Raw genomic sequence first — 13,581 nt, forward strand, 5'->3', positions numbered from 1 at the left:
TACATATCGTAGGGAGTATGCCGAGGGAATACAAAGTGATTGTGGGGTGTGACCTGCTAGGGAAGGTGGGTGTTTGGGTTAAGAATATCAAGGGAGAGTGGAGAATTATGTTGGGGGGTAAAATGTACAAATGTCATCGACAGAAGAAAACTGAGGGCGCATGGGTCAGAGCAATTAATCAGGCCGAGGACTGAAGGCAGAGGCTTAAGAGGGAATATGAAGATATTTTTTTAAAGAAGGAAACATGCTCGGGGCAACTGGGAAGATGGTACATGAAATCACACTGAAACAAGACAAGGTCATTTATGTGAAAGAGAGGAGATACCCGCAGGCGTTACGTCACCACATCAGGGAAGAGCTTCAAAGTTTAAAACACCAGGGAATAAATTATTGATAGTACATCCCTGTTCAATAGTCCATTGTGGGCGGTAAAAAAGAAGAGTGCGCCTGGTGAAATTAACGAAAAGTACAGGGTAGTGATAGATTATAGGAAGCTCAACGAGAATACTATAGATGAGAAGTATCCGATCCCCAGATTTGAAGATATTTTGGACAGGCTGAGTGGGTCAACGGTATTCAGCACATTGGACTTGAAGGCCGGATATCATCAGATTAAAATGCACCCTAAGGATCAACATAAGACGGCATTCACTTTCGAGAGGGGCCACTATGAATTTACAAGAATGCCAGTTTGGACTCAAAAATGCTCCCATAACTTTTCAGCGCCTAATGGACGAATTTTTAAGAGGAATTGACAAATCTGTTGGTTAGATCTATATGGATGAACTGCTAGTGTTCAGCAAAAATGAAGAAGAACATGTGCAACATCTACACAGCGTATTCCAGAGAATCAGGCAATTTGGGCTCAAATTATTAGGAGATAAATCATCGTTGGGGCAGGAGCAAATACATTTTTTAGGCCACACGATTTCCAGGGAAGGAGTTAAACCCGACACAGATAAAGTCGCAGCTATACGGAAGATGACAGTGCCTAGGGATGTGAAGGGAGTTCGGAGGTTGCTGGGAACCTTAAATTATTACCGGAGATTTGTTACAGAAATGACTGAGTACCTCGTCCCACTCAACAACCTTCTGAAGAAAGGCAGAAAGGTGATCATCACTCCGCTGGTGGAAGACAATATAAGGCGGTGCATGGAGAAGCTGCAGCAGGAGCCGGTGCTTGCTTTCCCAGACTTCACTCGGCAATTCATTATCACTACAGATGTGAGTGAGTATGCATTGGGAGCGGTGTTGTCTCAGGATGGTAAAGGGGGAGATCGCCCAGTGGCATATGCCAGTAGGTGCCTAACAGAGACGGAGACCAGATACAGCGCACTGTAACGAGAGCTCTTGGGAATAGTGTGGGCTGTTGACCACTTTAGGCCCTATGTATCTGGCAGAAGGTTTAGGATACACACTGACTATATGCCTCTTCAATGGGTGGGGAAGCTGAAGAAATCTTCGGCTAGGATTACGCGTTGGAAGGAGCTCCTGGCACAATATAACTTAGAAATAATCTATAAACCAGGAGAATAAAATATCGTACCTGATTGGTTGTCTCGAGCAATTACTTTAAATGCAGTAGAAGAGGAGGCCAGACAACCGTCTAGACAATTCCTGCGGGAATGGGCACCGGGAAAGGAAGAAGAACAGAATGTGGCGGAGGAAGAGGATAAGTAGAAATCTTCATCTAACGAGAACTCGGATGAAGGAAGACCAGCAGATATGGAGGAACTGGAGGATATAATAAACAACAAGAGGTGGCAGATTGTATGGAAGACGAGGACCATTGGATTGCTCAAAGTTGAGTGCAGCAATTATGGGAGGAGAAATATCATGGCGATTTGGTCACAGCCAGGCGTGAAGAATGACCAGATTAGAAGAACCTTAAATAATGCCTCTAAGCCTGGAAAAAAGTGTCACCTGTACGTGAGAAATGAAACCGTTTGGGAGAAGATTAAGCGGCTATGGTGTGATGAGCGCATAGGAATGGACAGGACATTCGCCCGATGCAAGCTGATGGTGGAAACCGTTCAGGAAGACGAACGCCAGAGAGAAGTGACTATCGTGTATCATCAGGGCAAAACCAATCATTGCGGAATCTCGTAGACCTTGCAAGCGTTAAAGAGAAGATACTTTTGGGGGGGGATGAAGAAGAAAATCACAGAAGTTGTAGGAAACTGCGAAGTTTGTCAACGCACAAAGTATGACGGACATCCACCAAAAAGCAGACAAGAAGAGACACCTCAATGCTCAATGATTTACAGGTTGACACTTTCACGTGGAGAGGATTTAAATGGATAACCATAATTGATCTCTTCAGTAAGGCGGCAATGGCGCACCAGGTTCAGGAAAAGTCGTCAGAAGCAGTGCTGGCAGCTGTCCAAATGTGTTTTCAGTTTTACGGAAATCCGGAGCGCATCTCTTCAGATTCAGGCAGAGAATTCGACAATACCATGAAACAAAATGAAATGAAGGACCTTGACATAATATGGCATCTCAACACACCAGGGAACCCTTAGAGTAGAGAAGGTATAGAGCGGCTTCATGGCACATTGAGTGATCATTTTCTACTATATTAGGTTGACCAGGGACTGGAACCGGACGTGGCAATGCCTAAGGCGATTGTGGCATACAATCATTCTGTACATACAGGTACGGGGTTTTCACCATTTGAGGTCCTCTTTGGGCTTCGAGGGCACCAGTGGGACTATAAGTGCACGGCAGCAAACGGAGAAGAAATACACAACAACCATGTTGCTCGAAGAAAGTTATGGGAAAAGGCCCGGGGTCACAGATAGTATGGGAGCAATCAAAATCGGGACGATCGTATATAGGAAGTTGGGATCTAACAGAGGTACAGAGATACAGCGATACGAGGGTCCATTCAGGGTGATTATTATAAGGGAACACAAAATAGTTACAATAGAAAGTATCAGAGAACCAAAAAAGAGGAGAACTGTCCATATTGAAGAATTAAAACTTCAGGCAATGACAATATAAAAACTGAAGTGTTCTCTTACTAGATTGTATTACAGAAAATTTAGTTACTTATTCTATTTATTGTTTTGTTTTAAGATTGTTATTGATTTTTGTAAATATTGTCTCTTTCATGCTATGTTTTTGTTTTTGTAAATAATTTCTTTTTCATTCTAACGTGTTCTATTATTAGGTTTAAATTTAAGTTCCCTTAATAAATGCTAAATACAGCATTTATTAAGGGAACTTGTGAGTTTTTTCGATGATATGTATATAGGATTTGTTTTTATTGTAAATATTTTGTTTCTTTATTGTTCTTGTTTTTTATGTTTTTTTATCCTTTTTAGAATGGATAGCTCATATATGACATTAAACATAACAGGTAACCTTAAAATACCAAAGGTAGTAAAAGGTGAGACACAACACGAATTACTTTTTTTTTTCACAGTAATGTGAACTAATTCACTTTTTGTTTCTGTTTTAGAGGGTTCGGAAAAATAAAAAATAAAGCTAGTATTTTACAGCAGTTCAAGCGTGTTAGATCTTACTCCTTCTTCTCTTTTTTGACATTTTTCTTTCGCCAATACTTAACTCATGTATATATACTTCTAGAATTTTTGTTTCAGTAAGTATATACTTAAAATCATTTTGTTTTTCTCAAAATGTTGAACTATCACAATATTATGTTTTGACAATTACACATATATATACGTATATATATATATATACTTCTAGAATTCTTGTTTCAGTAAGTATATACTTAAAATCATTTTGTTTTTCTAAAAATGTTGAACAATTACAATATTATGTTTTGACAATTATACATATATATATAATTGCAAACTAACGAATTCTATACACTCATACGATTATACAGCTTTTATCCCATGATCAAGAGTTGTATCCCAAAATTATTACAGAACAAATATATTAAAAAAGAAACTACAAAAACTCTAACCCTTTTCACTAATTTTCAAAACCCTTCATTGGCCATTAACCATTTTCTTAAAAAACAAAGGAGTGTTTCACAATATGTTCCTACCCAAACAGCTTTCCAGAAATGTATTTTATATTTGTAGGTACAATCCATTTTACAGCATTTCAGTGTAAATGCCTAAATATTGCCTCAAGTTCATCATAAATACACTAGAAAAACTGTCTTATCCTTCTAAAAGTTGGTTGAATGAATTTATTGTAAAAATTAGACACTATTTGTGAAATCTTGTAAATAAAGCCTGAAAAAGGAGAGATATTAAAAAAAAAAATGTCTCAGTTTTTAACTTAAGATAGTATTTCAGTAGGTACTTATAATATTATTATAATTTATCATTAGACCAAATATTAAATGGCACTGTAATTTAATTAAAAAATTAAATGAGAGTAGTATAAAAGTATAGCCATTTCTATTAAGGTCTCTTTGAGAAAATAGGAAGGTTTTGTAAATTTTAATGAAACTTATCAGAGAAAAATAAAGATCATCCTAATCCTGATTGACACATGATCTTCATTAACATGGCAATTTTATAAGTTGACAAAAAGTTCTACTATGATAATCTTTGCTATTCTTACCACATGGACAGCAACTGTCTCGATATTTTGCCTGAGATATTTCAGAGTAGGATGGCAGACATTTCATTTTTTCATTTTTTGCTGCTGAAATAAGCCAGAGAAGTACTATTATAAAAAATAAGTATTTTCTTAATTGATCTACTGTTTTCTACCAATAGTTAAAATGGTTCAAAAATTTTATATAAATTTAAATAACACATATAAAATAAAAAGAAAAACACTGTTTATAGAAAAGAACCAACAAAATCGATCCAACCTTTATTTAACTGTGTAATTTTCTTAAGCCTTTGGGGTACAATGTTAGTGACATTCCTGTTTGATAAAAATAAGTTTAATTTAAAATCAAAGATCATGTAAACTTTCATGAATATACTTGTTATATACCAACTTTTTTAATATTTTTTAAATGTTACCAATAAACATAGTTAAGGAATTGATAAAACTTTAAAAGTTGTTGGTTATTATTGTAATTCTTACAATTAAAATTTTAGCAATATAAAAATTTTTAAACTATAAAACTTATAAGGTCTCAGAGATGAAATTTTAAATACTTGTCAAAACACAATAAAAAATGTTTTCTAAAAATTTAGGATCTTTATATTAGACTATCCTACCACTTAGACTGCTAAGACTAACAAAATCATTCCTTCCAATGTCTTCCCGAAGATTGGTTAAATATTTTATTTTATTTATTAATTTTAGTAGTTTATATTATTTGACTACTCAGCAATCTCTCAGAAACATTTGGAATGTTCAGGAGATGTAAAGAGTTCAAATTATTTGAAAAATTAGTAAACCAAAAGTTTTCATGAGAAATTGAGAAAAACACTTTTAAAACATGGAAACCAACTTCAATATGGTTATCTTTGCTAATACTTGGATTTTTTTTTTCAAATTTGACACTAAAGGATAATCATTGGTACTTGACATTATCATCAGTAAGTGATTAATTAATAACTCTGATTACTTTGATTCAATTGATAATTGCAATTTCTGACTTTTATCACAATTACAGCCATTGGTAGTTTAATTATATTTAAAATTTAAAATTGTAATTTCACTTCTGCAGTTAAAAATTGTAGTAATTGTAATAGTAATTTCTGCTGAACAATGCCATCAGCCATTTTTTAACTAAATGGAGAATGATTAGAGATTTCATTTTGGTAGTAAAAATTAATTTACAGGTCCGTTTGTAGCTAAGAAAATTGAGGCATCACTCTTAGCAATTCCAGAACTGCAGTGGTATCTGTTCAAGGGGGTTGATTTTAATTTCGGTGATGGTCCCACAGAATGGAAACTTGACCCTCTCCTTGACATTGTTAGAATAGGTTGGTTATCTCAAGATAACCCCAGTATGTCAGAAATAACCAGGTAGGGTGTAATAAAAAAATAAAAAGATAGAAATTAACATACTTTATTTAATGTGCTTGTTATTATGCTCACTATTAACAAAATGAAAAAGTTAATAAATAAAATTCTTCAAAACTACTGTAAAACAAAATTGTATTGTACAAAAGAAGCATAAAAAAACAAAAACAAAAAAATACTTGTATATAACACAGTGAGATACACAAACATTCTAAACTATGGGGTCACTTACAATCTGCAAGTGTTATTCAATGCATGAGTAACTATATTGCGCCCCATTTGCACTGCTTAAATTGTGCAAGACTGCTTTATCATTCCTCTTGAGTAAGTCAGTCATGAAATTTTCCTGGTAGGCAAATATCCCTTCCCCAATGTGAGCAGAGTCATAGCAAATTGCAGCTCTTAATCTGCCAAGAACTATGGAGAGAAGTTCATTCTAGCCCTTAAACTCGATGAAGTATGACTATGTGAATGATAGGCAGTGGTTTGGCAAAGTCAATTTCCTAAAATATGTATCAGATGTCTATTGTCTCTCAAATTTTCTCTATTGATCAGTAGTTATTTGAGTTGGTACATCAAAATACCTGATCCAAAACTAAATGCCTTGGAGATGGCTTCTGCAGAAATATCTTCAACTGGAACAGCTTCCACAGGGTTTAACTGTCTATCATGAAATAATAGTATAATCCTTCCAAGATGGTAAGTGGACCAATTACCTTCATGTTTTCATGATCATATCTGCCTTGGGAGCAAGTTTCCTGGAGGTATAAAGATGTGATACATGTTGACTTTTTCCAGAATAGCATTTTGTTTGATCCCTATCTTTTCTAGCTTCAGGCAAATGTATCTCCTCCTTTTGTGATCATATCTGCTATCTGTAATGATATTCTTGGATCTTGATACACGCTAAATTTTGGTAGTTAACTGGCTAATGAAACTAGCAAGTATAATACTTGCTGTAACTGTTTCCTATCATAAGGTGAAAATATATCTTAGCAATGTAGGAAATAGAAAAATATGTATTGTCTGTCTGACAAGGTAGCATTACTGTACCTTCGATATTTTGTTGGCATTGTTGAGGCATCATCTCAACTTTACATAGCCTCAGTCCTTGAAATCCATTCCAAAAGTGTTACACTGATCTTAGCAGCTTTCACCAGTTCGTGGAGGACCTATTGATATACAGCAGCTTTTAGGAGGCAATGCCTATAGCAGTTTACAATATCAAGAAATCTTTGAAGCTGAATATTCGCCAGAATGTAGTTTAATGGTTCACAATGATTTCCCATCCGAAGAGGAAAAACAAAACTAGAGACTCCCTTCTAGACTAAAAATCTTTGTTTTCTCATGGAATTTCCCATGACAAAGCAGACAGATCTCTGTCACTAAAATTTGTTTAAATGTTCCTTGGGTTTTCTGGAGCAGATTTGTCTGGATCTATGTACTTTTGCTTGAGACTTTTGAAAATAACTGGGCTTCTGATCTCGATTCAAAGATCGTTGCCTTTGGTTTTGTGATTGATTTCTCCATTGTAATTCAGAAACCTTACATTTGAGTTCACCTATCTTTACAGCAAGTTTCTGTATCATCTCCCTAAGCTGTGAGACTTGGAGATGAATATTAGGGTCTTTCATATGTGTGGCTGAGATCTGGTTGACACTGGATTCATATATTTTGGCAATTTTGTCAGCAATCTCAGCTAATTTATCAATGGAGGTTTCTGATGGGACCACATGTGATTCGTGCATCCGTTCGGACAAAGCTAGTTCCCACACTGAGCGAAGAAAGTCTGTAGGGATTAATTGCCCTGCAGATTGTTTCAACTCATTAAAAAAATTAGATGGGTTTTTGTCAGCTCTCAGTTGCTTATCTTCTGATAATTCACTTGCTTTTGTGTTCTCTGACTGGGCAAATATTTTAATTAGTCGTTCCTTCAATGTTTCATAGGGTGTATCAGTAGGGTTTTTAACAATGTCTGAAATTTGAGATAGTGTATCGTACTCGAGATGTGGCAGAGCCATCTGGAACTTAATTTTGGACGAACTGATTTTGCTGATGGCAAAAACTGCTTCAACCAGGCAAAACCAGAGTTCTGGATCTGTTCGCCAGAAAGTAGGTATTCTAACCGAAGGCGTAAAACCTGCAGCTAGAGGGACATCTTCATCCATCTTCACTCTTTCTGATCTGTTGCTTGTTTCTAAAATATTAAAAAAAAAATAATAATAACAAAAGAAAAATGATAATGTTCAGAATGAAGGTGGGTTCAGCACTTAAGTGCATGATACTAATTATGACAGATTGATAAACAATATTGTTGTTAACAGAATACATTAAACTTTTACAAGAAAATAAGCATTCAATTAAAATAAAAAGGTATATGGAATAATGTACAAGTTTATTATTCTTACTCTTTGTTGTTTTGGTATAGGGAGTTGGCAGTCCAATCGCCAGGTCATTGTACCACTACTGGCCCTCCAAGTTGGGGAAACATCTATTCTGACACTCACACAGAACACTATCACAGCACACAATAACACCAAGGTCACTTATAGTACACATTCTAGGATTACCTTTCCTATGAACCCGCCCCAGAGGGGAAGTAGGTAAGGCTACTTAAACGAGATTATATCCCCATCTGACACCAGGTGCCAGGCGAGGCGCACCTGTCCTGGTTACCAACTGGTGGAGCACAGCACATTACTGCACCCAGCACAATACACAACACACAAAGGTCACTACAGCTGTCCCTTACTCCTCTACTGCTAGACTAGCCTTCCTGGGGGAGTTGTTCCAGGTGGTACCAAGGAAAAACGAGGAATGGTACTCCCTGGCCACTGAGATAGTACAGGAGGTCACTCCTCTCAACCTAGAAGGAGTGGCTGCTCTATCAGTTCAGTGTAAAAGTTTGGACGTAATAGTAGTGCCAGTTGACGACCGGATAGGACCTGAACTGCACTTACCAGAGTTGCTCCCTCGGGGGCAAGCTTTTTCAGTGAAGTAGGATTGAGAGCTGGGATGGCTGCACACCTACTCTAACAACGAATAATCACTACAGACAAATATGAAATAAACATCAATGGAAGAAATGGATACTGAGGAGCAGCCTAAAGTGCCAGTTGTAATGGAAGGAGGTGAAGAGTCGTTCTACCAGACTGAATATACAGAAAAAAACAATATTAGCTGTGAAGAGAGGAGTGAGATGGCTGCTAAACCCAGACAAAACAGGCTGTGGTAGATAATTATTTTTGGTTTCACTGTAGCCATGAGTCAGCTCTGTGTGTTTAGGAGCCCTACGGAGTCTACTCAGCTTCATTAAGTGGGTACCCTATACTGGGTAAAAATCTGGCGGTCGAGCTTGATTCTGACCAAATCACCTCCTTACAAAATCATTGGTCTAGTAACAATACTCTTTTACAAAGTACTGCACCTCTGACCCTTCATGGGTTGTAGTAGTAGTTTAATAATTTTCTTTAAAGAAATCTCAGGAAGTGAAATAGTTTAAATAAATAAAATTATGATGATAAGCTAAAATGGTTCAGAAAAGTATGAAATAAAATGTAAAAGATCACTTTTTTAAAAAATCTTATTACTTATTAGAAAACTGAACATCATTATAATAAGCTCATAGAATCATATCTACAATTAATAAGAACAAAGTCATAAACCAAATTAAAACATTTTTGTAATGTTTTTTCATTTTTTTTTTTCATGCTTCATCATTTTGTACTCTTAATATTTTTTAAAAGAAATATTACTGGTAAAGACAATAAATACATGATAATATGTACTTACCACAGCAGTCGTTACACTGACTTTTAATTTTGCATATTGTGTTTTTGGGGCATTCTTGGCACTTAATTTCACATGTTTCTTCACAAACTGGTACGCATTTCTTTTTTTCTTTTCCTTAAAAAAATCAAGTATTTTAATATCAAAATATTTCCATAATTTCATAAAAAATAAATATATGGGCTGTAATAATTTAAGCTATCAAAATATTTTGAAATTTGAAGTCAATTGATTTGTTTTTTTTTTGTTATTTTCTTGGCTTCAGTGAATGCTTCTTGATAATATTCTGAAGCAGGCACACATTTAACATTACAGTTTTTGTGATATTGATTTTTAAAAAAAGTCCTACTAAAGGGAATAACATAAAGGCCTAAGGAATGGTAAAACGAAAGAGAGAGCCTAATTACAGTATTAATTATTAGAGAAAATATTTATGTAGTAGCGATATTATAAAATAATTTTTAACATAAAACATATTTTTAAACTCTATAAATTGATCCATGATTTCTTCTGATCTTTTTCAAATTCTTTAAACCTATTAATAACAAAAATAGAAAATTATACAAAATCAACGCATAGTTATAAATATAAAAGAACCAAGCATATATTACTATAAGCATTAACCAATGATAAGTATTTTACTTTATTCAATGAAACGTATTTATTTTATTCAATGATATGTATTTTATTTTATTTAATGATTTATATTTTATTTTATTTTAATACAATTTTTTTTGTTTGTTTATACCAAAATGTAAAACACAGTTGTAATGTAATTAGTAACAGGGAGAATGTATTGTATAAGGGTGTATCCCAAAGCAACAGAAATTATTGTACAATTTATATTCAAGAAATAAAAACTTTTATAAAAAAATAAAAATAATAATAATAAAATAAAAGATTTCTTCCAACATTTTCAATTAAATTTTTATTGAAGGAGAGTATGAACAAAATAATGTTCGCAGCAGATCTTTCAGAACAGAGTCATGGAATCAGGCAGCAGCAGTTCAATGAGAACTAAAAACAACTCTGGTGCCCTAAATACTTGGAAAAAGTAGATTTTTTTAGATTGTTAGGAACTCTAACAAAGCAGAAATAAAATAAAAAGTTAAGAGTAGTAATTAAGAAAAATAATTCACTTCACCAAACATTGGCGACAATTTCAAATGAAACTTCATAGTAATATGTCAGATGGAAAAGATTGTCAGTGAAGTTGGAGCTACTAGCAATAGAATTTTATTTCATTAACTTATTGCATATAAATAGGCTAAACCAATTTAACAGGTCAAATATTTTCAGACAAATCTATTTTTACTGCTCTCACACCGCACGCACTTTTGTGATATTCGCAGCTAAGATTACTGAAACTTGTCTTATAAATGATTTAAAAACTGTGAGCAATCAATGAATCGATTAAAATTTATCATCCTATTGATTGTACAAACTCAGAGTCGCATTTTTCAACCTGTGGACTCCCTTATTAATAGGAAACTGATTAATTTTGAGTTTAGGGACAATATTCGTTCCTCTATGAGAAATGATGAAAACTCTGTTATATCATAATTATGTACTAAAATATTGATAAAATTTACAAAAATTTAAATTTTTAGAGTGATTGCGTATTGTAGATGAAAATAAACCTCAGATTTTTGTTTTAATTGTTAAAAAGATTCATTCAATTTAAAGAAATCATTTTAGCAGAGACCTTAAAATAAGAAGAAAAGGATATGATTTAAGCAAAAAATAAACTGGATATAAACAAACTGACTAGGTTACACAAGTAGATTTTTTATAGTAAACTTACTAGATAGGCTACATTTGCCAACTTGAGTTTTTCTTTTTTTCTGTATCTCTTGGCTCACTTGACAGAAAAGGAATATAACAATTTAAGGGTGCAGGAGAAATTAAGTCTAAATAAAATAAAATTAAAGTTATCGGGGCCATCTATGACAGTTTAATGAAAGCTTTCTAAACAACTATTAGGTCAATTTATAACATGAAAAGAGTACTTCATATTATAAAGAATCTGAAATACAATATTTAGAAAGAGATAAATAGAACACATGGTCTCTATTTTATCAAGTAAAACATAAATTAGAAAATAAAGACTCTAATTGTTAGCCCCTATACTCTTCAAATTGTATCTTATATTTATAATAATTTATACTTTTAACTGTGTTTCTTTTGATATTAATTTATCATTTTGTATTAATATTTCTTTTTTTGTTTTATAAATCATTTTTCTCAAAGAATTTTGAATCATAAAATGGAAATAAATATATACATAAAATCCTAAGTTCAAAATATCAAACAAGCTTATCGAATGCTGTCTGAGATATTTTCTGAGAGCCCTCAAAGCTGGCCATGGCTCTCACCACTAAACTATGTTAAAATAGTACACTCATCCTTATACAAAGTTTCCTTATTTATGATCCACTCTCCCCTACACTGTTAAAGCAACAATCCAGAAGTCATCAATGAGTCCATAAAACCATATCCTAACCCTCTGTACATTAAGTTTAGAGAATCCTTCCTTCCAAGCTAAACCTACCAAGTTTTAGAGCTTTCTTCAAAACATCACACACACACTTTCTATTTTCCACTCTAACCTTTACCTTTGCTGGTTCAATTCCAAGTCAGATAAGCTCATAAATGAAAATCAGAAAAGTTATTTATTTCAAACGTATGATTTCAATACTAATATTTATTAAATCTTTTATTACTTTTTGTTTTCATGTACCAATCAGGAATAATATCTAATGTTTTTAAAATTTTTATTTTACTCTAAAAGTGCAGAATCCAGACTACAATATCATTGGTTCATTATAATTAAACTACTGAGCTGTCATAGAAAATTATTATTACTTAAAATTATTTCAACTATATTATGCTTTCTTGTTTTTTATGTAGATGAAAGGACATACATTCCCAAATTTTGTTTTCTTAGATCAAATATGGGCTTACTGTAGTAAGATTACAAAATTACTTATTGTAAATAAATAACACCTCTACCACTAAAACCCAGCTCTAGGTTTCAGAATTTGGTAAGGAAATATTGTTCCTTAATCAACATCCATCTACACTCAACTATCAAGCATTTAGTGCAACCCATTAAATGATCAGGTACCCCATCCGCTTTTAGAAGATGGATGTGCTACTAGAGGATCTTCTTATCCCAAAGTCAGTGTACTTCTGATGAAACATTTTCATAATGTTCTTATGAATCTTCTTCAAAAAAGAATAGAATGGTTTTCTAATAAATATTTTGTAACCAACGGATTGAACCTTGGAGTTAAGTGCCTAGTAACTTACCTATAGAGCTAACAAATAAATACTAACAGCAGTAGCAATACTGATCAATAAAAATAATAGGAAACAATTAATATTGTTAAATTAGATATAAAGAATTTAATAAATCATTATTACTAAATCCCTTCAAAACTCACAAAAGGTAAATGGTCCCAAAAAAATGAATTATCAATAAGAGATTCTGTATTATTTATTCTGATAAAAGATATTTTTCTTTAAGAAATATTTAATCATATCATTTTTCTAAGTGATTAGTAATTACTGTACATTATTTCTTGATTCAATGACATAAATATACAAAAAACTTATCATAGAATGTATAGGAAAGCTTCTAGTAAGTTATTAAAAGGCATTTGTGTCCATATGGTTTATTTTATTTTATATTTATCCATCACCAAAAAATATTGTAGGTATCTATAAATAAGAGTATCATAATGACAATTATTAGAACAATTAATTTTAATGTGTCATATAGTTTTCTGCTTAATAATAAGAATAGTAAAATAAAATACATATTTGCTCCAATTAAAATGTAAAAATAAATAAAAACTATATTTACCACAACAA

At 33.2% G+C, this 13,581-nt stretch overlaps 1 protein-coding gene across 1 annotated transcript in view; it reads right to left on the reverse strand.

Moving 5' to 3' along the window:
- Nucleotides 1-13,581, reverse strand: part of LOC106687120 (balbiani ring protein 3) — a 65,505-nt gene that overhangs the window by 13,211 nt on the left and 38,713 nt on the right. The window contains exons 16-17 of the mRNA XM_067047022.1: nt 9,709-9,822; nt 4,549-4,632 (exon numbers count right to left, since the gene is read on the reverse strand). Of these exons, the coding sequence (XP_066903123.1) occupies nt 4,549-4,632; nt 9,709-9,822 (198 nt within the window). The remainder of the gene's footprint in view (nt 1-4,548; nt 4,633-9,708; nt 9,823-13,581) is intronic.

Source organism: Halyomorpha halys, unplaced genomic scaffold (genome assembly GCF_000696795.3).
Source record: "Halyomorpha halys isolate HHAL.00 unplaced genomic scaffold, Hhal_1.1 Scaffold914.1, whole genome shotgun sequence".
NCBI classification, from domain to species: Eukaryota; Metazoa; Arthropoda; class Insecta; order Hemiptera; family Pentatomidae; genus Halyomorpha; species Halyomorpha halys.